This window comes from Carcharhinus amblyrhynchos, chromosome 2 (genome assembly GCF_965287045.1).
Source record: "Carcharhinus amblyrhynchos chromosome 2, sCarAmb.v2.hapA, whole genome shotgun sequence".
Taxonomy (NCBI): domain Eukaryota; kingdom Metazoa; phylum Chordata; class Chondrichthyes; order Carcharhiniformes; family Carcharhinidae; genus Carcharhinus; species Carcharhinus amblyrhynchos.
Genome location: NC_137325.1, coordinates 150287865 through 150313069, shown reverse-complemented (window position 1 = coordinate 150313069; position 25205 = coordinate 150287865). Strand labels below are relative to the sequence as shown.

The window sequence follows — 25205 nt, the reverse complement described above, 5'->3', positions numbered from 1 at the left end:
CTCTACCACTCCCCCTGCCTCTCTCCTGCCTCCTCTCCACCTCTCCCCTCCTGCCTCTACCCCCCCACCTCTACCCTGCCTCCCCCCGCCTCCTCTTGACACAAAGGTGAGCAGGAAAGCAAATTGCGTGGAGGGTGTGGAAAGTCTGCAGAGGGATCTGGATAGGCTGAGCGAGTGGGTGAGGACCTGGCAGATGGAGGAGAATGTTAGCAAGTGTGAGGTTATCCACTTTGGCAGAAATAATAGTAGGAAGGATTATTATTTAAAAAGGTGAAAAGCTGCAGCATGCTACGGTGCAGAGGGACCTGGGGGTCCTTGCGCACAAATCACAAAAACCCAGTCTGCAGGTGCAGCAGGTGATCAAGAAGGCGAATGGGATGCTGGCCTTTATAGCGAGGGGGATAGAATATAAAAGCAGGGAGGTCTTGCTGCAATTGTACAGGGCACTGGTGAGGCCGCAGCTGGAGTGCTGTGTGCAGTTTTGGTCCCCTTATTTGCGAAAGGATATATTTGCCTTGGAGGGAGTGCAGAGAAGGTTCACCAGGCTGATACCGGAGATGAGGGGGTGGGCCTATGAAGAGAGATTGAATAGGTTGGGCCTGTATTCACTGGAGTTTAGAAGGCTGAGGGGGGATCTTATAGACACTTACAAGATAATGAAGGGGCTAGATAGGGTAGAGGTAGAGAGATTCTTTCCACGTAGAAAGGAAACAAGAACTAGAGGGCACAGCCTCGAAATAAGGAGGAACTTCTTCACTCAAAGGGTGGTGAATCTCTGGAATTCTCTGCCCGTTGAAGTGGTGGATGCTATCTTGCTAAATATATTTAAGTCACGGGTAGATAGGTTTTTGATAGACAAGAGAATTAAGGGTTATGGGGAAAAAGCGGGAAAGTGGAACTGAGACACGACAGATCAGCCATGATCTTATTGAGTGGCGGGGCAGGCTCGAAGGGCTAGATGGCCGACTCCTGCTCCTATTTCTTATGCTATGTTTTCCCCGCCTCCTATACTGCCTTCCCCCACCAGCCTCTCATGCTTCCCCCCCTCTTCCCCCTTACCTCCTCCGCCGCCACCCCTATTTCCTCCCTGCCAGCTTCCCCTGCCTCCTTCCCTACCCTCCCCGTCTCCCCCAATCCCCTGCCAGCCCTCCCCACACCCCTGCAGCAGCACACCACAATGACCCGTGATACTGGGGGCTCCAGTTGGTTGCACCATCACAACTGTATCTTCAGAATGTCAGTTACCCATTGCACCAGCCTGAATTTCAGCACAATCTTCACCCACTCCCTGCTGCACTCTGTAACTGCTACACAAACATCAGCAGCACATCCAGAGGGGGCACCCCCTGTCCCAGAGGAGCCAACCCTGGAGGCACAGTGCTCCCTCTGGTATCTGAGCACAGCCAAGGATGTAGCTGTTGTGAATACTCCCCAAGACACTCCCTGTGATACTCGACACACTCCCTGAGACTATTCCCAGGACACATCTCTTTAACCTGTGCTTAACCCTCTCTTCACTCACATTGTCTGTACCTTTAAGACTTGATTACCTGTAAAGACTCACACTCCAATCACCATTCTGTAAATTGAGTTTGTGTCTTTATATGCCCTGTTTGTGAACACAACTCCCACTCACCTGACAAAGGGGCAGCACTCCAAAAGCTCATGGCTTTTGCTATCAAATAACCTGTTGGACTTTAACCTGGTGTTATGAGACTTCTTATAGGGGATCTCCGAGAGGATTGGAGAATAGCCAATGTTGTTCCTTTGTTTAAGAAGGGTCGCAAGAATAATCCAGGTAATTACAGGCTGGTGAGCCTTACATTAGTGGGAGGGAAATTATTGGAGAGGATTCTTCAAGACAGGATTTATTCCCACTTGGAAATAAGTAGACGTATTAGTGAGAGACAACATGGTTTTGTGACGGGGAGGTCGTGTCTCACGAACTTGGTCAGGTTTTTCGAGGAAGTGACAAAGATGATTGATGAGGGTGGGGCAGTGGATGTTGTCTACATGGACTTCAGTAAGGCCTTTGACAAGGTCCCTCATGGCAGGCTGGTACAGAAGGTGAAGTCACACGGGATCAGAGGTGAGCTAGCAAGGTGGATACAGAACTGGCTCAAAGAAGACAGAGGGTAGCAGTGGAAGGGTGTGTTTCTGAATGGAGGGCTGTGACAAGTGGCATTCCTCAGGGATCAGTGCTGGGACCTTTGCTGTTTGTAATATATATAAATGATTTGGAGGAAAATGTAACTGCTTTGATTAATAAGTGCAGATGAACAAAGGTTGGTGGATTTGCGGATAGCGATGAGAACCATCAGAGGATACAACAGGATATAGATCAGTTGAAGTCTTGGGCAGAGAGATGGCAGGTGGAGTTTAACCTGGACAAATGTGAGATAATGCATTTTGGAAGGTCTAATACAGATAAGAAATATACAGTAAATGGCAGAACCCTTAAGAGTGTGGATAGGCAGAGTGATCTGGGTGTACAGTTACACAGGTCACTGAAAGTGGCAACACAGATGGAGAAGGTAGTCAAGAAGGCATACGGCATACTTGCCTTCATCAGCCGGGGCATTGAGTTTAAAAATTGGCAAGTCATGTTGCAGCTTTATAGAACCTTAGTGAGGCTGCACTTGGAATATAGTGTTCAATTCTGGTCACCACACTACCAGAAGGATGTGGAGGTTTTGGAGAGGGTACAGAAAAGATTTACCAGGATGTTGCCTGGTATGGAGGGCATTAGCTATGAGGAGAGGTTGGAGAAACTTGGTTTGTTCTCACTGGAGTGATGGAGGTTGAAGGGAGACCTGATAGAAGTCTACAAGATTATGAGAGGCATGGACAGAGTGGATAGTCAGAAGCTTTTTCCCAGGGTGGAAGAGACAATTACAAAGGGGGCACAGGTTTAAGGTGCGAGGAGCAAGGTTTAAAGGAGATGTACGAGGCAGATTTCTTACACAGAGAGTAATGGGTGCCTGGAACTTGTTGCCGGGGGAGGTAGTGGAAGTGGATACCTGAGTTTTAAGCGGTGTCTTGACAAATCCATGAATAGGATGGGAATAGAGGGATATGGTCCCCGGAAGGGTAGGGGATTTTAGTTCGGTCAGGCAACATAAGAACATAAGAAATAGGAGCAGGAGTAGGCCATCTAGCCCTTCGAGCCTGCCCCGCCATTCAATAAGATCATGGCTGATCTGTCGCTGCTCAGTTCCACTTTCCCGCCCTCTCCCCATAACCCTTAATCCCCTCTCCTATCAAAAACCCATCAACCCGCGTCTTAAAAATATTTAGCGAGGCAGCCTCCACCACTTCAACGGGCAGAGAATTCCAGAGATTCACCACCCTTTGAGTGAAGAAGTTCCTCCTCAACTCTGTTCTAAACCGCCCCCCTTTTATCTTGAGGCTGTGCCCCCTAGTCCTACTGTCTTTTTTGAGCGGGAAGAGTCTTTCCACCTCTATCCTATCCATCCCATTCATCATCTTATACGTCTCAATGAGATCTCCTCTCATTCTTCTAAACTCTAACGAGTACAAGCCCAGTTTATTCAGCCTCTCCTCATAGCTCAACCCCCTCAACTCTGGTATCAGCCTAGTAAACCTCCTCTGCACTCCCTCCAAGGCCAAAATATCTTTGCGCAGGTGCGGCGCCCAAAAATGCACACAGTACTCCAGTTGCGGCCTCACCAATGCCCTATACAGCTGCAGCAAGACCTCCCTACTTTTATATTCAATCCCCCTCGCTATGAAGGCCAGCATCCCATTCGCCTTCCTGACCACCTGCTGCACCTGCAAGCTGGGTTTTTGCGACTCATGCACAAGGACCCCGAGGTCCCTCTGCACCGTCACCTGCTGCAGTTTTTCGCCCCGTAAGTAATAGTCCTTCCTACCATTCTTCCTACCAAAGTGGACCACCTCACACTTGCCAACATTAAATTCCATTTGCCATTTCCTGGCCCATTCGCCCAGCCTATCTAGATCCTTCTGCAGACTCTCCACACCCTCCGCACAATTTGCCATTCCCCCAATCATCAGCAAATTTCGACACTCTACACTCGGTTCCCTCCTCCAGATCATCTATATAAATGGTAAAAAGCTGAGGCCCCAGCACCGACCCCTGGGGCACTCCATGGTCGGTGCAGGCTTGGAGGGCTGAAGGGCCTGTTCCTGTGCTGGAGTTTTCTTTGTTCTTAGCACAGATATTCATGGCGGATGATGGATTCTTGAACTCTCGGGATCAAGGATTATGGGAATGGGACAGAAAAATGGAGTTGAGATTGGCAGGTGTCTATTGCCGGAATGTTATCAGGGCCCGTTGCCTCTGCAGTATCCAGTGCCTCCAGCCGCTTCCTAATATCAGGTGGACTGAACTGAATTGGCTGGAGACCGGCATCTGAGATGCTGGGACCACTGGAGGAGGCTGAGATGGGTCATCCTCTCGGTACTTGCTGCGAATGCTTCAGCCTTATCTTTTACACTGACATGCTGGGCTCCTCCATCATTGAGGGTGGGGATATTTGTGGAGCCTCCTCCAGTGAGTTGTTTAATTATCCACCACCATTCAGGACTGGATGCGGAAGGACTGCGGATCAGTGAGTGACTAGCACGGTGACTGGTACCCGGCACGGTAGCACAGTGGTTAGCACTGCTGCTTCACAGCTCCAGGGACCTGGGTTCGATTCTCGGCTCTGGTCACTGTCTGTGTGGAGTTTGCACATTCTCCCCATCTCTGCATGGGTTTTCCTCCAGGTGCTCCAGTTTCCTCCCGCAGTCCAAAGATGTGCAGGTTAGGTTGATTGGCGATGTTAAAATTGCCCCTTAGTGTCCTGAGATGTGTAGGTTAGAGGGATTAGTGGGTAAATGTGGGGGTAGGGCCTGGGTGGGATTGTGGTTGGTGCAGACTCAATGGGCCGAATGGCCTCTTTCTGTACTGGAAGGTTTCTATTCTATGAAACAGACTGTCTTCAGCAATCAATAATGAGAAATAAGAGAATCACAAATAAAAACACGTACCCCAATAAATCTAATAAATCTGAATGAATAATGATATCTGCTACTCACCATTCATAAACATCCTGTGCCAGACTGTCACCACCAGTGAGTCCCGCAGTATAGAGTGAGAGAGAGAAATGGGTAAATGTACTAATATTTCACTCTGTCATATTCCCAGATTCCATCTGATTTTCTTCATCTTTAACCCTTTAACCACTGAGGAGACGTGTGAAGACCCGGCTAGATGATGGGATATAGGATGGGTTTTCCAGGTTAGCAGACTGAGGGGTCGGACAGTGGCCCAAACGGTGTAAACCCAACAAGTTCCATCGTCAAACTTTTCCTCCCTTCCAGCTGGCAGGGTCTACTGGTCTCACCAATAGAAGACACCTCCCCCCCGGCTCCCCACCCCAGTGCTGGCCAATGATGGACTGCCTCCAGCATTGGAAATACACCATGCTGGGTCTGGGGGTGGTGGTGGTGGTGGTGGTGGTGGTGGTGGGGTTTGGTGGTGGTGGTAAATGATGCCCTGTGAGTGAAGGGAATCAGTGACTCAGTATCTCTGCTGCCAGCAACAGTTCACCAACACACTGCAGAAAATAAAGCAGATTTACAAATCCTAACTGTGATTCCTACATTGCTGAGATACAATAAAAAGCGCTCAACTCAAAAACGATTGGGTCGTGTGAACTCTGACCTTTCCACTCGGTTTAAAAGCGTTTGGGCAGCATGAACTCTGACCTTTCATAGAAACTAGAAGCAGGAGGAAACCATTTGGCCCTTCGAGCAATTTTGATCATGGCTGTTCATCAAATTTAATATTCTAATCGCCCCCTTTCCCCCCCTATCCCTTTAGCCTCAAGAGCGAAATCTAATCTCTTCTTGAAATCACACAATGTTTTGACCTCAACTACATTCTGTGGGAGTGAATTCCACACATTCACCACCCTCTGGGTGAAGAAATTTCTCCTCACCTCAGTTCACAAAGCTTTACCCCTTATCCTCAAACTAAGGCTCCACTCGGTTTTAGAATGATTGGGCAGTATGAACTCTAACCTTTCCCCTCAGTTTGAGTGTGAATGAGAGAATGGACAGTGTGAACTCTGACCTTTCTAGCTGGGGACTGTTGTCAGTCGCTATCGTCCCTCATCCCTTTCCCCACAAAACCTGACCCCAAACAAGCAGAGCCTTCTGTCCCTGAGCCAAAGCCCCACTCCTTCCTGGGACAAAGCAGGTTAAGGGAGAGAGTTGTTACCTGCTCCGATCTTGATCAGTCCATTGTGTTGAATGAAGATTGTGTCACAAGTCAGGGTCCCATGGATAAGGGGAGGCTCCCAAGAATGTAGGTAACTGTGGGATTGAAAATGTAATCAGACGTGACTCTCCGTCAATACACCTCGCTCTGTTCATGAGACAAAAGGCGAGAATTTACGGGCCCTTCATGCCGACGGGATTCTCCGCTCTCCCTGCAGTGAACGGAGAATTGACCGAGCACCAAACTCTCTGCCCTCACTTACAGGGGCAGCGAGGTGTGAACAGCCACAAAATTCCAGCCAATATGTTTAACCCCCTCTTCCAACATCCTTCCCAGTTTGATCACAATTCCTTCTGAGTGGCACAGTGGTTAGTGCTGCTGCCTCACAGTGTCAGGGACCTGCCTCGGGTCACTGCCTCTGCAGAGTCTGCACATTCTCCCCGTGTCTGCATGGATTTCCTCCGGGTGCTCCAGTTTCCTCCCACAGTCCGAGAGACGTGCTGGTTAGGGTGCATTGGCCATGCTAAATTCTCCCTCAGTGTAACCCGAACAGAAGCCAGAGTGGAGCAACTAGGGGATTTTCACAGTAACTTCATTGCAGTGTTAATGTAAGCCTTACTTGTGACAAGAATAAATAAACTGAAAACTTAAACTTCTGTACACAGTATAAAATCCCACCTGGCCACTTCCTTCATTTCTTCCTGGGATGATTGTGGTCTTGGCTGTTTGGAATTTGAAAGAAAGCCGTATTACATATCTGATTCCCTTTCACAGAATCACAGACTCCCAACAGTGCAAAAAGAGATCATTCGGTCCATTGAGTCTGCACCGAACACAATCCCACCCGGACCCTATCCCCAAAACTCTAGCTAATCCCCCTGACATCAAGAGGCAATTTAGCATGGCCAAACCACCTAACCCGCACATCTTTGGAGTGTGAGGGGAAACCAGAGTACCCGGAGGAAACCCACGCAGACATGGGGAGAATGTGCAAACTCCACACAGACAGTGACTCGAGCTGGGAATCGAACCCAGGTCCCTGGAGTTGTGAGGTAGCAGTGCTAACCACTGTGCTACCGTGTGGTTTGCGGTGGTCATGTGACCTCTGCCACGAGGAAAAATCAGTTCAATGAAGACAGAGTGAGGAAACACTGCTGGTATCATAGAACATTATCATAGAACCCTACAGTGCAGAGAGGCCCTTCAGCCCATCGAGTCTGTACCAAACACAATCCCACACAGGCCCTACCCCAATATCCCTCCACATTTACCCACTAATCCCTCTAACCTAGACATCCCTGGACACTAAGGGGCAATTTCTTAGCATGGCCAATCAAACTAACCCACACATCTTTGGACTGTGGGAGGAAACCCACACAGACACGAGGAGAATGTGCAAACTCCACACAGACAGTGACCTGAGCCAGGAATTGAACCCAAGTCCCTGGAGCTGTGAAGCAGCAGTGCTAATCACTGTGCTACCGTACTACCCCAGACGTGGATTCACAATAACATTTTAAAATCTGATGCTGCTACAGAAAGGCACTAAAACCTCTTAAATACCACAGAAAGGAGCAGGAAGCAGTGGCTGGGATCTTCCACGTGACCTGCTGCAGGTCTCACAGCAGTGCAGCCTACCATTGGCTGGCAGTGGAATCCTCTGGATCCACTGGCTTTCCCACTGATTGGATCCTTCACCGCAGTGAAACCCAGGGCAGGGCTGCCATTGGAGGAACCTGAACAGCCCGCCAGTGGGAATAAAAAACACAGAAAATTCCAGCACAGGAACAGACCCTTCGGCCCCTCCAAGCCTGCACTGACCATGCTGCCCGACTGAACTAAAACCCCCTACCCTTCCGGGGACCATATCCCTCTATTCCCATCTTATTCATGTAGTTGTCAAGATGCCCCTTAAAACTCACTATCGTATCCGCTTCCACTCCCTCCCCCAACATTGAGGTCCAGGCACCCAGCACCCACTGTGTAAAAAATCTGCCTCGTACATCTCCTTTAAACCTTGCCCCCTCGCACCTTAAACCTGTGCCCCCGAGTAATTGACCCTTCCACCCTGGGAAAAAGCTTCTGACTATCCACTCTGTCCATGTCTCTCATAATCTTGTAGGCTTCTATCAGGTCTCCCCTCACCCTCCATCGCTCCAGTGAGAACAAACTTAATTTCTCCAACCTCTCCTCATAGCTAATGCCCTCCATACCAGGCAACATCCTGGTAAATCTTTTCTTTAGCCTCTCCAAAACCCTCCACATCCTTCTGGTAGTGTGGCGACCAGAATTGAACACTATATTCCAAGTGCGGCCTCACTAAGGTTCTATAAAGCTGCAACATGACTTGTCAATTTTTAAACTCAGTGCCCCAGTCGATGAAGGCAAGCATGCCGTATGCCTTCTTGACTACCTTCTCAACCTGCATTGCCACTTTCAGTGATCTGTGTACCTGTACATCCAGATCCCTCTGCCTATCAATACTCTTAAGGGTTCTGCCATTTATACATCATAGCTCCTAGTACTAATCCAAGCTCTAAGTTCATCTGCCTTACCTGTTACACTTCTCACATTGAAACAAATACACTTCAATCCACCAGACTCTCTCTGATTAGCAATCCCACCCTGCCTGTTGTTTCTCTGAATCTTACTGCCTGGTTCCCCTTCTGTCTCTGGTTCCCCTTCAGCTAATTCATCTTTACTCTGGTTCCCACACTCCTGTCAAACTAGTTTAAATCCCCCCGTGTGACACTAGCAAACCTCCCGGCCAGAATATTTATACCCTTCCAGTTTAGATGCAACCCGTCCTTCTTGTACATGTCCCACCTGCCCCGGAAGAGACCCCAATGGTCCGGATATCTGAAACCCTCCCTCCTACACCAGCTGTTTAGCCACATGTTGAGCTGCACCATCTTCCTATTCTTAGCCTCACTGGCACATGGCACAGGGAGTAATCCTGAGATTATAACCCGAGAGATCCTGCTTTTTAACTTTCTACCTAACTCCCTAAGCTGCTGCTGCAGGATCTCATCACTCTTCCTGCCTATGTCGTTCATACCAATATGTACCACGACCTCTGGATGTTCACCCTCTCCCTTCAGAATGTTCCGGTCAGTGTGTGATTGCAGTAATACAGCTGACAGAATCATCTGAATCTGGGTAGATAAAAGCAGATCAAATATTCTGAGGGATACAAGAACCCTCTGTGAGGATTTGATTTGATTTGATTGAACCTTTCCTTCTCTATGAACGGAATGCTTTGTATAGCGCGCAAGAAACAATACTTTTCACTGTGTCCCAATACATGAGACAATAATAAATAAATCCAATCAAAAGGAGCTAAGCACTGGATGGAGGGAGCTGGGGTTAGAACAGGCACTTTGTTAACCTTGGGCTGGCATGGACGAGATGGACTGAATGGCCTCCCTCTGTGCTGTAACTTTTCTGTGGTTCTATTTGTGTTCAAATACTGCAAAGGATATCACACAAAGGAAAGTAAGGACTGGCCGGCACGGGGAAAACAGTGTTTTAACAGCAAGGTGCTGAATAATTTTGCACAGGAGAGACTGGCTAGAAAATAGCAAAACAGGTCTGTACAGATGGCCCTGGAAAAGATATCAGCAGAAGAATCTGATGAATCACCACACACAATACCACAGGAAGGTTCCATCATGTTTCTAGATGATAAATAGGTCGTGACTGCTAGAATGCTTAGTGTATAAGAACATCAAGTGCAGAAGGGGCGTTGGATAAACACCGGTACAAAAGTATCTTTATGATCTTTTCAGTTCTGTGAGAAGTGAGTCAACGTGGTAATCTGTAAAAGGAACCTTTGAAAGTAAGGTTGAGGCTACAGAATGACACAATACTCAAACTGAGAGAACAAATTAGTCTGAGTGCCCAAGACTTTCCAGATCATAGATGGAATACAACAGCCAATCATCTCAGCTGAACCTAAAGCCTGAACTGATATCAGGACAAAATCTTTATTTAAAATCCTTCCCACAGCCTCTGCGTTGACACGCAAGTTCCCTTCTTCATCTCTGATATGTTCCACCTTTTCCTTTAGTAACCTTTTACTATTAATATATTAGTTAACGTATCTTTGGCTTTTCTTTAACTCTACTTGCTAATTGTTTTCCACGCTTTCTCCATTTCCTCATTCTCTTGTTTATTTTGCCCCCTGTGCTTCCTACATTTCTCTAGTCGATCTGCAGCACTCAGTTCTTTGTGCCTATCGTATACTTTCTTCTGTTTGAGCTTCCTCTAGATAACTGGGAGGGGTGGGGGGGGGGTTGGTCTAAATTTCACCGCTCTTATTTTTGGAGGGGACATGGCTACCTTGTGCCATTAACATCTTGCTTTTTATCCTCGATCAGTGCTGTCCAGTCCACCTCAGCCAAGTCCCTTCTCATTCCTGCAAAATGTTCCTTCTGCCAGTTCAAAACTTTTACTCTCTGCCTTTTTCCATGGAAATAATAAATCTAACAGAATTGTGATCACTATGCAATGTTAAAGCTTTTGCACTGCTGTGCTGGGCTCCCCTAGCAGTGAGGCTGGGGATTTATAAATCCACTGATAATGAAGTGTATGCTGGAATTGTGAGTGAGGGAGGGTGTTACTGACTGAGGAAAGGTTATTATTCATCAATACAAGAACAGGTCTGCACCTGGGTCAAGGTGGATAGGAGGAGAGGGGAGCTGGTTTGTGTGAAGAATGCTATGTTAATGAAAGACTGGCTTTTTCCCAGACTGGATGAGAATGCGTCAATATGACAATTGTGGAGCTGCTTCCTCTGATTAATTATTTAATTTTCCACTGCCATTTCCTTCCAATCCTCCACCTGAGGAGAATGTGGAATCCCACACAGGTAGCTATCTGTAGCAGGGACTGTGGTGCAAAAGCAATCTTTGTCCAAATACAGCAAGATCTGGACAATATTTACAAAGACACAAGCATGGCAGAGGACCTGCCACCCATCGAGTCTGCACTGATCCCAGTTTCGAGCACTTGGCTTACTGCTTTGAATGTTCTGACATTTCAGGTACTGGTCCTTGTACTTTATAAAGTTTCCCATCTCTGACACCCTCTAGGCAGTGGATTCCATACTCCCTCCACACTCTGACTGGAAAGAGTTTTCCTCAAATCCCCTCTAAACCTCCTGCCCCTAGCCTTAAATTAATGCCCTTCATGATTGACCCCTCAACCCAGGGGAACAGCTGCTCCCTATTCACCCTCTCTGTACCCCTCAGAACCTCATACACCTCAATCATGTCCCCCCTCAGCCTTCTCTGCTTTATAGAAAACAATCCTAACCTATCCAGTCTCTCCTTATAGTGTAAACGCTCCATCCCAGTGAATCTCCTCTAGTGCAATCATATCCTACTTGTAATGAGGTGACCAGAACTGCACACGGTACTCCAGCTGTGGCCTCACCGATGCTCTGTATAATTCTAACATTACCTCCCTACTCTGAGAATGTGAGCGCACATGCTTGCTTTCTTCGCTTTTTGCTAACTGGCACTGCATTAGGTGGCACGGTGACACAGTTCTGACCACGACTGCCTCACAGCACCACGGACCCGGGATTAAGTTCAGCCTCAGGTGTCTGTCTGTATAGAGTCTGCACACTCTCCCCGTGTTTGTTGGAGTTCTTTGAAGATGTGACTAGTAGAGTCAATGTGGTATATTTGGACTTTCAGAAAGTGTTTGACAAAGTCCCACACAAGAGTATTATTGTTTGCAGGGAGCGGTCGGAGTTGAGTGTAACTGGGAATATAAAATTAACTTACCAGCAAATCTGATTGGTGGTTGCAGGTAAGATTTGCATAGGTGCAGTCACTGCGACAAGGTGGTGGTTTGTGGAGGAGTTATTGTAAAGGGGACGGTTAAACCTCAAACACTACTTCAGTGTTTCCCTCCCTACCACCAGTGGCACACAGTAATTTTTGAAGCATGTATATAGTTTTAAGTATTGAAATGAAATAGCTGTAATTTGTATAGAACTGTAAAAATGTTTTATTCTGCACTGTTTGCAATTTATGGACATGTAGATTTGCAATGTTTTAATTGAGATTTTTATCAATAAAGTATATTTTTAGGAAAAAAAAGACGTTGGGAGGGCCACAAGCAAGGGAGAGGTAGATTGAGATTCTTTTATCTGTTTACCTGTATAAGGGCAGTATGGCAGCTAGGGCAGTGGTATGCTCCTCCTGCCAGATATGGGAAATTAGGGAGTAATCGAGTTTCTCTCACAACTTTGTCTGCAGGGAGTGTGTCTAGTTGCAGCTGCACAGACTGCATTGTTCGGTTGGAGCAGCAGGTGAATGCCCTGCGGAGCGTACAGGAGGCAGAGAGTGTGATGGACACCAGTTACAGGGAGGTTGTCACACCACAGGTTCAGTAAAGTAGATGGCTCACTGCCAGGACAGGCAGGCAGGTAGTGCAGGAGTCTCCTGTGGCTATTCTCCTTTCAAACAGGTATATCATTTTGGATACTGTTGACGGGGATAGACCGTCGGGGGGAGATACCAGTAGCAGCCACGCCTGTGGCACCACAGCTGGTTCTGCAGGAGACCAGGGTCGGGCAAAGAGCAAGCGAGCAGTAGTAATAGGGGTCTCGCTAATTAAAGGCACATACAAGCGTTTCTGCGGCCACAGTCGGGACTCCAGGATGGTGTGTTGCCTCCCTGGTGCCAAGGTCAAGAACGTCTGAGTGATTGGGGGAGGGTGAGCAGCCAGAGGTCATTGTACATATTGGTACCAACAACATAGGTAGGAAAAGGGATGAGGTCCTGAAATGTGAATATAGAGAGTTAGGCAGAAGGTTAATGCGCAGGACCTTGAAGGTAGAAATTTCAGGACTACTACTGGTACCACGTGCTAGTGAGAGCAGGAATAGGAGGATTAGGCAGATGAATGCCTGCCTTGAGAGCTGGTGCAGAGGGCAGGGATTTAGATTTTTGGATCACTGAGATCTTTTCTGGGGAAGGGCTGATCTGTTCAAGAGGGATTGATTACACCTGAACTGGAGGAAGACTAACATCCTGGAGGGGAGGTTTGCGAGAGCCACTTGGGAGGGTTTAAACTAGTTTGGAGCCCGAAGCAGTAGGGAGACAGAAGAGAAGGTTGAGGACAGCACAGAAGTTAAACAGAGCACATTAAATAGTAAAGGCAGTGTCAGTAATCCCAGTACCAGACAGATCAGACAGAAGCAAGACAGAGAGCAAGGGAAGTCCAGATCAAACTGCATTTATTTCAATGTAAGAGGCCTGATGGGCAAGGCAGATGAACTCAGGGCATTGATGGGTAGGTGGGACTGGGATATTATAGCAATTACTGAAACATGGCTAAGGGAGGGACAGGACTGGCAGCTCAATGTTCCAGGATTCAGATGCTATAGGAAAGATAGAACAGGAGATACATAAGAACATAAGAAATAGGAGCAGGAGTAGGCCATCTGGCCCCTCGAGCCTGCCCCGCCATTCAATAAGATCATGGCTGATCTGTCGTGGCTCAGTTCCACATTCCCGCCCTCTCCCCATAACCCTTAATCCCCTCTCTTATCAAAAACCCATCAACCCGCGTCTTAAAAATATTTAGCGAGGCAGCCTCCACCACTTCAACGGGCAGAGAATTCCAGAGATTCACCACCCTTTGAGTGAAGAAGTTCCTCCTCAACTCCTTTCTAAACCGCCCCCCTTTATCTTGAGGCTGTGCCCCCTAGTCCTCCTGTCCTTTCTGAGTGGGAAGAGTCTCTCCACCTCTATCCTATCCGTCCCATTCATCATCTTATACGTCTCAATGAGATCTCCCCTCATTCTTCTAAACTCTAACGAGTACAAGCCTAGTTTCTTCAGCCTCTCCTCATAGCTCAACCCCCTCAACTCCGGTATCAGCCTAGTAAACCTCCTCTGCACTCCCTCCAAGGCCAAAATATCTTTGCGCAGGTGCGGCGCCCAAAACTGCACACAGTACTCCAGCTGCGGCCTCACCAATGCCCTATACAGCTGCAGCAAGACCTCCCTACTTTTATATTCAATCCCCCTCGCTATGAAGGCCAGCATCCCATTCGCCTTCCTGACCACATGCTGCACCTGCAAGCTGGGTTTTTGCGACTCATGCACAAGGACCCCGAGGTCCCTCTGCACCGTCGCCTGCTGCAGTTTTTCGCCCCGTAAGTAATAGTCCTTCCTACCATTATTCCTACCAAAGTGGACCACCTCACACTTGCCAACATTAAATTCCATTTGCCATTTCCTGGCCCATTCGCCCAGCCTATCTAGATCCTTCTGCAGACTCTCCACACCCTCCGCACAATTTGCCGTTCCCCCAATCTTGGTGTCATCAGCAAATTTCGACACCCTACACTCAGTTCCCTCCTCCAGATCATCTATATAAATGGTAAAAAGCTGAGGCCCCAGCACCGACACCTGGGGCACTCCACTAGTCACCAACCGCCAATCCGAATAGCACCCGTTGACCCCCACTCTCTGCCTCCTATTTGACAACCAATCCTCTATCCACGCTAACACCCTACCCCCAACTCCATGTCCCTCGACCTTCTGCAATAACCTCTTGTGAGGTACTTTGTCAAACGCCTTCTGAAAATCAAGAAAGACCACATCCACCGGCTCTCCTCTATCCACCGCCCTAGACACATCCTCATAGAACTCCAGTAAATTTGTCAGACACGACTTCCCTTTAATGAAACCGTGCTGTGTCTGCTCTATCAAGCAATTCCCTTCAAGATGCCTCGCAATTTCCTCCTTAATTTAGCGAGGTAGCCTCCACCACTTCAACGGGCAGAGAATTCCAGAGATTCACCACCCTTTGAGTGAAGAAGTTCTTCCTCAACTCCGTTATAAACCGTCCTCCCTTTATCTTGAGGCTGTGCCCCCTAGTCCTACTGTCCTTTCTGAGCGGGAAGAGTCTCTCCACCTCTATCCTATCCATCCCATTCATCATCTTATACGTCTCAATGAGATCTCCCCTCATTCTTCTAAACTCTAACGAGTACAAGCCTAGTTTATTCAGATAAGAGAAGAGGGGGAGTTGCACTTTTGATTAGGGAAAGCATCACGGCCGTACTGAGAGGGGATATATCTGAGGGTTCAGCCACTGACTCTATATGGGTAAAACTGAGAAATAAGAAGGGGAAAATCAGTTTGATAGGATTGTACTATAGCCTGAAAATAATTGGCAGGAAATTGAGGAGCAAATATGTAAGGAGATTACAGATAGCTCCAAGAAAAGTAGGGTGATAATAGTCGGAGATTTTAACTTTCCCAACATTGACTGGGACAGCAATAGTATTAGAGGGTTGGATGGAGAGAAATTTGTTGAGTGTATTCAGGAGGAATTTCTCATTCAGTATGTGGATGGCCCGACTAGAGAGGGGACAAAACTTGACTTCCTTTTGGGAAATAAGGAAGGACAGGTGACAGAAGTGTTAGTGAGGGATCACTTTGGGACCAGTGACCATAATTCTATTAGTTTTAAGATAGTTATGGAGAACGATAGGTCTGTCCCAAAAGTTAAAGTTCTAAATTGGGGCAAGACCAGTTTTGATGGTATCAGGCAGGAACTTTCAAAAGTTAATTGGGGGAGTCTGTGGGAAGGAAAAAGGACGTCAGGTAAGTGGCACACTTTCAAAAGTGTATTAACCAGGGTAAACACATTCCTCTTAGAGTGAAGGGCAAGGCTGGTAGAGGTTGGGAGCCCTGGATGTCTCGGGATATTGAGGCCCTGAACAAGAAGTAGAGGCACATGACATGCATAGGCAGCTGGGATCAAGTGAATCCCTTGAAGAGTATAGGGGGTGTAGGAGCAGAGTTAAGAGAGAAATCAGGAGGGCAAAAAAGGGGACATGATGTTTGGGCAGATAAGGCAAAGGAGAATCCAAAGAGCTTCTATAAATGCATAAAGGGTAAAAGAGTAACAAGGGAGAGAGTAGGGCCTCTAAAGAATCAACAAGGTCATCTATGTGTGGATCCACAAGAGATGGTGAGATCCTAAATGAATATCAGTCTTTACTGTTGGGAAAAGCATGGATGTTAGGGAACTTGGGGAAATAAATAGTGACGTCTTGAGGAGTGTACATATTACAGAGGAGGTGGTGCTGGAAGTCTTAAAGTGCATCAAGGTAGATAAATCCCCGGGACCTGATGAAGTGTATCCCAGGACATCGTGGGAGGAAATTGCAGGTGCTCTAGCCGAGATATTTGAATCATCGATAGTCACGGGTGAGGTGCCTGAAGATTGGAGAGTGGCAAATGCTGTGCCTTTGTTTAAAAAGGGCTGCAGGGAAAAGCCTGGGAACTACAGGCCAGTGAGGCTCACATCTGTGGTGGGGAAATTGTTGGAAGATATTTTGAGAGACAGGATCTACAGGCATTTAGAGATGCAAGGCCTGATTAGGGACAGTCAGCATGGCTTTGTGAGTGGAAAATCATGTCTCACAAATTTGATTGAGTTTTTTGAAGGGGTAACCAAGAAGGTAGATGAGGGCAGTGCAGTTGATGTTGTCTACATGGACTTTAGCAAGGCCTTTGACAAGGTACCGCATGGTAGGTTGTTGCATAAAGTTAAATCTCACAGGATCCAGGGGGAGGTATCTAAATGGATACAAAATTGGCTTCTTGACAGAAGCCAGAGGGTGGTTGTACAGAGTTGTTTTTCAAACTGGAGGCCTGTGACCAGCGGTGTGCCTCAGGGATCAGTGCTGGGTCCACTGTTACTTATATTAATGATTTGGATGAGAATATAGGAGGCATGGTTAGTAAGTTTGCAGATGACACTAAGATTGGTCACACTACAGTGAGGAAGGTTATCTCGGATTGCAATGGGATCTTGATCAATTGGGCCAGTGGGCTGACGAATGGCAGATGGAGTTTAATTTAGATAAATGTGAGGTGATGCATTTTGGTAGATTGAACCAGGGCAGGACTTAGTTAATGGTTGGGTGTTGGGGAGAGTTACAGAACAAAGAGATGTAGGGGTACATGTTCATAGCTCCTTGAAAGTGGAGTCACAGGTGGACAGAGTGGTGAGGAAGGCATTCGGCATGCTTGGTTTCATTGGTCAAAACACTGAATACAGGAGTTGGGACGTCTTGTTGAAGTTGTATAAGATATTGGTAAGGCCACACTTGGAATACTGTGTACAGTTCTGGTCACCTTATTATAGAAAGGATATTATTAAACTAGAAAGAGTGCAGAAAAGATTTACTAGTTTGCTACCGGGACTTGATGGATTGAGTTATAAGGAGAGGCTGAATGGACTGGGACTTTTTTCTCTGAAGCGTAGGAGGCTGAGGGGTGATCTTATAGAGGTCTATAAAATAATGAGGGGCACAGATCAGCTAGATAGTCAATATCTTTTCCCAAAGGTAGGGGAGTCTAAAACTAGAGGGGATAGGTTTACGGCGAGAGGGGAGAAATGCAAAAGTGTCCAGAGGGGCAATTTTTTCACACAGAGGGTGGTGAGCGTCTGGAACAAGAGGAGATTTACCAGGATGCTGCCTGGTTTGGAGGGTAGGTCGTATGAGGAAAAGTTGAGGGAGCTGGGGCTTTTCTCTTTAGAGCAGAGGAGGATGACAGGTGACTTAATAGAGGTTTATAAGATGATGAGAGGGATAGATAGAGTGGACATGCAGAGACTATTTCCTCGGGTGGCTGTAGCTGTTACTAGGGGGCATAACTATAAGGTTCATGGTGGGAGATATAGGAGGAATGTCTGAGGGTAGATTCTTTACTCAGAGAGTGGTTGGGGTGTGGAATACACTGCCTGCTGTGATGGTGGAGTCGGATACTTTAGGATCTTTCAAGTGGTTATTGGATAGGCACACGGAGCACACCAGAATGATAGAGAGTGGGATAGCTTGATCTTGGGTTTGGACATAGTTCGGCATAACATTGAGGGCCGAAGGGCCTGTACTGTGCTGTAATGTTCTATGTTCTATGAAACTAAGAGTAGGAATTAATGGGTGCTTTTCTAATGGCCGGCAGTAACTAGTGGGGTGCCACAGGGATCGGTGCCGGGACCCCAGCTATTCACAATATATATTAATGATTTGGATGAGGGAACAAAATGTAACATCCCAAAGGTTACAGATGGTACCAAGTTGGGTGGGAGGGTGAACTGTGACGAGGATACAGAGATCCTTCAGAATGATCTGGACAGGTTGGGTGTGTGGGCTAATCAATGACAGATGCAGTATAATTTGGATAAATGTGAGATTATTCACTTTGGAAGCAAAGACAAAAGGGCAGATTACTACCTGAATGGCTGTAATGGGAGAGGGGAGTGTGCAGAGGGATCTGGGTGTCCTTGTATAGCAGTCACTGAAGGTAAGCGTGCAGGTACAGCAGGTGGTAAAGAAGGCAAATGGTATGTTGGCCTTCATTACGAGAGGTTTTGAGTACAGGAGCAGGGATGTGTTGTTACAATTATACCAGGGCCTTGGTGAGGCCACACCGAGAGTACTGTGTGCAGTTTTGGTCTCCTTTTCTGAGGAAGGATGTTCTTGCTCTCGAGGGAGTGCACTGAAGGTTTACCAGGCTGATTCCGGGGATGGTGGGACTGATGTATGAGGAGAGATTGACTTGGTTAGGATTGTTTTAACTGGAGTTCAGACAAACGAGGGGGGATCTCATAGAGACTTATAAATTTCTAACAGGATTAGACAGGGTAGATGCAGGGAGGATATTCCCGATGGTGGGGGAGTCCAGAACCAGGGGTCACAGTCTGAGGATTCAGGGTAGACCATTTAGGACGGAGGTGAGGAGACATTTCTTCACCCAGAGAGTGGTGAGCCTGTGGAATTCATTCCCACAGGAAGTAGTTGATGCCAAAACATTGAGGCAGCTGGATATAGCACTTGGGGCGAATGGGATCAAAGGTTATGGGGAGAAAGCAGGATTAGGCTATTGAGTTGGATGATCAGCTATGATTGTAATGAATGGTGGAGCAGGCTTGAAGGGCCAAATTGCCTCCTCCTGCTCCGATCTTCTATGTTTCTATGTGGAATTCCACTGGGGTCCGATTTCCACCCACACTCCAAAGATGTGCAGGTTAAATGGATTGGCCATGCTAAGTTACCCCTTAGAGGGTTAAATCGGTGGGGTTACTCAGATAGAGCCTGGCTGGGATTGTGGTTGGTGCAGGCTCGATGGGCTGAATGGCCTCTTTCCACACAGTAGCAATTCTATGATTTTGTTCAATTAATTTGTGGGACATGGGTGTTGTTGGCTGGACCAGTGTTTATTGCCCATTCCTAGTTGCCCTTGAAGGGCAGTTGAGAGACCAACAATGCTGTGGCTCTGGAGTCACAGGTTGGCCAGGCTAGATAAGGATGGCAGACTTCCTTCTCAAAAAGATATTACTAATCTATGCCATAACTGATAAAAGCGAATGCACCGTCTGCTTTCTTAATTACAGATATATCTTCCTGCAACCTAATAACTTCTTGCTCACTGATAACCATCCTTTGTGTCATTCACAAACTTACTTCTCCCACGTTCTCATCCAGATAATTTGTATAGATAACAATCGCGGAGAGTCTCAGCGTTGATCCCTGTGGTATACCACTGGACACTGGCATCTGGTCACACAAACTGCCTACTGCCGCTACCCTCTGTCTCCTACACTAAGCCAGTTTTGGATCCATCTTGTTAAGTTACCTGGAGAATCCCATGTGTTTTTACCTTCCTTATTATTCTCCCATGTGGGATCTTGTCAAAGACTTTGCTGAAATCCATATAAACCACATTCAACTGAAATCTTAGGAGACAAATTCTCCAGGATGATACTTTATGTCACATCTGAAACACCAATTCACTTTCTCTGGGATTCATTTGTCTATTTTTGCTGTTTCAGTTCTGTTTTTTGCTGGAATAGTCAGATCTGTGGAAGATATTCTCACCTCATTCTGCCTGTTTTCAATGCTTCGATTGTATTGCCTGCTGATGCAGTGTCTGGGTCATTTTGCAAGTTGGCAATCATTCATCCCCTGACTCTGTGTCACAGTGGAATGTCTCCTTTGTTCCACAAAGCCTGAAGGAAATGACTGTTCCCAATTAATATTTTCCAGCCAGTAGCTGTCGAGTCAGATAAGGTCTCGAACACAGAAACTGGAGACAGCTGACAGTAGGGAACCTGTGCACATGAGGCACCGGAGAACCAGCCAGCAATTTAAACATCTGGAGCCATCCCAACAGTGAAATTTATCAATCTTTTACACAATCAGTTTGAATTGGTAATATGTTCTTCCCTGGACAGAGAACCTGTTTTCTGAAATCTCCCTGTCTCACAGACAATCAGCAGACCATGCTGTATGTAAGTTTTACAGAGGAACTGGTCATGCCTGGTATGGAGGGGAGATCCTATGAGGAGAGACTGAGAGATTTGGGGTTGTTTTCGCTGGAAAGAAGGCGGCTAAGAGGGGACCTTATTGAAACATATGATTAGAGGTTTAGACAGGGTGGATAGTGATAGCCTTTTTCCTCGGATGGAGAAAGCTAGCACGAGGGGGCATGGCTTTAAATTAAGGGGGGGTAGTTATAGGACTGATGTCAGGGGTAGGTTCTTTACCCAGAGGGTGGTGAGGGACTGGAATGCCCTGCCAGCTGCAGTTGTAAATGCGCCTAGTTTGGGGGCGTTTAAGAGATCTGTGGATAGGTTTATGGACGAAAAGGGATTGGTTTAGATTAGTGGGTTAGTGTTGTTTTTTTTTAAAAGCTGGTCGGCGCAACATCGTGGGCCGAAGGGCCTGTTCTGCGCTGTAATGTTCTATGTTCTAAACCTTTCATACTATTGAACTGACAGGAATCTCGCTCATAAAATACTTTGCCTGTTGGAATTAACGATGGCAAGGCCAAACCTTGTAGCTCTTTGCTCAAAATCTAACCCAGGTCCACATGTCCCCTTCAATCTTCCACTTGAACACTGGAGGAAATCCCGACATTTTACACATGCCATTGCTGCCCGGATTGTGGGAAAAAAATGTTATCATTTCCAACCTCCACACTCCTGAACATATACTCTGTTTCTAGATTCTTCCATTCAGCTCTTCTAGCCTGCTTCACTGTTCATTTTGACCACAGCTGATCATCAAGTCCAAGATCCTGTTCTGTGTTGCTACGTTGGTGAACATTTTGGTGATAGTGACCACAATTTGGTTACGTTCACCATAGTGATGGAAAGGGATAGGCATGAACCTTGGGTCAGTAGTTTTAGCTGGGGTAAGGGTAATTATGAGGCTATTAGGAGCGAATTAGGGAGCATAGGTTGGACTAGGAGACTACAGGGGCTGGGAACGTCCGAAATGTGGAGTTTATTCAAGGAGCAGCTACTGCGAGTCCTTGATAAGTATGTCCCTGTCAGGCAAGGAGGAAATGGTCAAGCTAGGGAAGCGTGGTGCACTAAAAAAGTTGATTCGCTGGTTAGAAGGAAAAAGGAGGCTTATGTCAGGATGAGGCTTGAGGGCTCAGGTAGTGCACTGGAAAGCTATAGATTAGCCAGGAGGGAGTTAAAGAGTGAGTTAAGAAGAGCTAAAAGAGGACACAAGAAGACTTTGGCTGATAGGATTAAGGAGAATCCTAAAGCTTTCTTTAGATATGCTAAGAATAGAAGATTGGTTAGGGCAAGATTAGGGCCAGTCAGAGACAGCAGTAGGAAGTTATGTGTGGAACCGGAAGAGATTGGAGAGGCACTGAACAAATATTTCTCTTCGGTATTCACGCAGGGAGACGTAAATGTAGTTGTGGAGAACACTGGGTTGTAAACTGGATAGTATTGCAGTAGATAAGGAGGATGTGCTAGATACTCTTGGGGGTTTGAAAATAGTTAAGTCCCCTGGGCCGGACGGGATTTACCCTAGGATTCTCTGGGAGGCAAGAGAGGTGATTGCAGAGCCTCTGGCTCTGATCTTCAGGTCGCCGTTGGTCACAGGTATAGTGCCAGAAGATTGGAGGATAGCGAATGTTGTCCCATTGTTTAAGAAGGGGAATAGAGACTTCCCCGGGAATTATAGACCGGTGAGTCTTACTTCTGTTGTGGGCGAAGTATTAGAAAAAATTATTAGGGATAGGATTTATAGTTATTTAGAGAGTAATGGATTGATCGGAGATAGTCAGCACGGTTTTGTGAAGGGTAGGTCATGCCTTACTAACCTTATTGAGTTTTTGAAAAAGTGACCAGAGGTGGATGGGGGTAAGGTAGTTGACGTGGTATATATGGACTTTAGTAAGGCGTTTGATAAGGTTCACCATGGAAGGCTTCTGCAGAAAATGCAGATGTATGGGATTGAGGGTGATTTAGTTAATTGGATCAGGAATTGGCTAGCTGATAGAAGACAGAGGGTGGTGGTTGATGGAAAGTATTCGTCATGGAGTTCAGTTACAAGTAGTGTGCCTCAGGGATCTGTTTTGGGGCCACTGCTGTTTGTAATTTTTATAAATGATCTGGATGAGGGTATAGAAGGATGGATTAGTAAATTTGCTGATGACACCAAAGTCGGAGGAGTGGTAGATAGTGAAGAAGGGTATCATAGTTTACAGAGAGACTTGGACAAGTTGCAGAGCTGGGCCGAGAGGTGGCAGATGGAGTTTAATGCGGAGAAGTGTGAGGTAATTCACTTCGGCAGGAACAACAGATGTGTAGAGTATAGGGCTAACGGTAGGACTCTGAATAGTGTTGACGAACAGAGGGATCTAGGTGTATATGTGCATAGATCCCTGAAAGTTGGGAATCAAGTAGATAAGGTAGTTAGGAAGGCATACGGTGTCTTGGCGTTTATTGGTAGGGGGATTGAATTTAGGAGCCGCAGCGTTGCAACTGCACAAAACTCTGGTGCAGCCGCACTTGGAGTATTGTGTACAGTTCTGGTCCCCACATTATCGGAAGGATGTGGAGGCATTGGAGAGGGTGCAGAGGAGGTTTACCAGGATGTTGCCTGGTATGGAGGGAAGGTCCTATGAGGAGGGACTGAGGGATTTGGGGTTGTTTTCGTTGGAAAGAAGGTGGCTAAGAGGAGACCTTATTGAAACATACAAGATGATTAGAGGTTTAAATAGGGTGGACAGTGATAGCTTCTTTCCTCGGATGGAGAAAGCTAGCACGAGGGGGCATAGCGTTAAATTAAGGGGTGGTAGTTATAGGACGGATGTCAGGGGTAGGTTCTTTACCCAGAGGGTGGTGAGGGATTGGAATGCCCTGCCTGCTGCAGTTGTAGATGCGCCTAGTTTGGGGGCGTTTAAGAGATCCGTGGATAGGTTTATGGATGGAAAGGGATTGGTTTAGGTTAGAGGGTCATTGCTTTTTTCTTAATTGGTCGGCGCAACATCGTGGGCCGAAGGGCCTGTTCGGCGCTGTAATGTTCTATGTTCTATAGAGGGAGTACAGCTGATTCCTGGGATGGCAGGTCTGTCATATGAGGAAAGATGAAGATGGATTATATTCACTGGAGTTTAAACGAATTAAGGTGATGTCATGAAAAGTTATAAAATTCTAACAAGGTTAGAATTCAGAAAGAATGTTCCCAGTGATGGGGGAGTCCAGAACTAGGGGATCATAGAATTAGAAGTACAGTACAGCACAGGAACAGGCCCTTCGGCCCTCCAAGCCTACACCAATCACATTGTCCTATCCAGACCAACCGCCTGTATCCCTCTATTCCCTGTCTGTTCATGTGTCTATCCAGATAAATCTTAAATGTGGCTAATGTATCTCCCTCAACCACCTCATTCCAGACCCCTGCCACCCTCTGTGTAAAAAACATCCCACTGTACATCTCCACTGAACCTTTTCCCCCTTATCTTGAGCCGGTGTACCCCATTGTAATCGTCATTTCTGCCGAGAAAAAGCTTCCAACTGTTCACCCTGTCCACACCCTTCATCATTTTATAAACTTCTATCAGGTTGCCCCCTCAGCTTCCGTTTTTCCAGGGAGAACAATCCTAATTTACTCAATCATCCCTCGTAGCTAACACCCAGACAGTATCCTGATAAATCTTTTCTGTACTCCTTCCAAAGCCTCCACATCCTTCTGGAAACGTCACAACCAGAGTTTTATACAACTGTAACATAATTTGCTAACTTGTATACTCAATGCCCCGTCCGATGAAGGCAAGCATGCCATATGCTTTCTTCACCACCTTTTCCACCTGTGCTGCCACTTATAAGGATCTGTGGACCTTTACTCCCAGGTCTCTCTGTGTGTCTATGCTCCTGATGGTTCTGTCATTTATTTTATGGCTTCCACCTGAATTGGATCGACCAAAACGCATCGCCTCGTATTTGTCCAGATTAAATTCTATCTGCTATTTCTCTGCCTAATTTCGCAGTCTACCTGCATGTGCTGTATTCTCTGACAATCTTCATCACTATCTGCAACTCCGCCAATCTTAGTATCATCTGCAAAGTTGCTAATCAGACCAGCTACGTTTTGTTCCAATGACCATTTAGATACCCTTAATGTTGGTGAATCCACTACTGCTGCAGGCAGGGCATTCCACGCCCTTACTATCTCTGAGTAAAGAACCTACCTCTGACATCCGTCCTATATCTGTCACCCCTCAATTTAAAGCTATGTCCCCTTGTGTTAGCCATCACCATCCGAGGAAAAAGGCTCTCACTGTCCACCCTATCTAACCCTCTGATCAGCTTGTATGCCTCAATTAGGTCACCTCGTAACCTTCTTCTCTCCAATGAAAATAACCTCAAGTCCCTCAGCCTTTTCTCATAAGACCTTCCCACCATACCAGGCAACATCCTGGTAAACCTCCTCTGCACCCTTTCCAATGCTTCCACATCTTTCTTATAATGCAGTGACCAGAACTGTACACAATACTCCAAGTGCGGCTGCACCAGAGTTTTGTACAGTTGTAACATGACCTCACGGCTCCGAAATTCAATCCCTCTACCAATAAAAGCTAACACACCGTACGCCTTCTTA

The 25205-nt window shown here is 46.8% G+C and overlaps 1 protein-coding gene across 1 annotated transcript in view; it reads right to left on the bottom strand.

The window, feature by feature from the left end:
• LOC145360068 (nuclear receptor-binding protein 2-like) overlaps positions 1–25205 on the bottom strand; it is a 104245-nt gene that overhangs the window by 42485 nt on the left and 36555 nt on the right. Inside the window, exons 7-8 of the mRNA XM_080215003.1 lie at positions 6251–6345; positions 5065–5088 (exon numbers count right to left, since the gene is read on the bottom strand). Coding sequence (XP_080071129.1) covers positions 5065–5088; positions 6251–6345 — 119 coding nt within the window. The remainder of the gene's footprint in view (positions 1–5064; positions 5089–6250; positions 6346–25205) is intronic.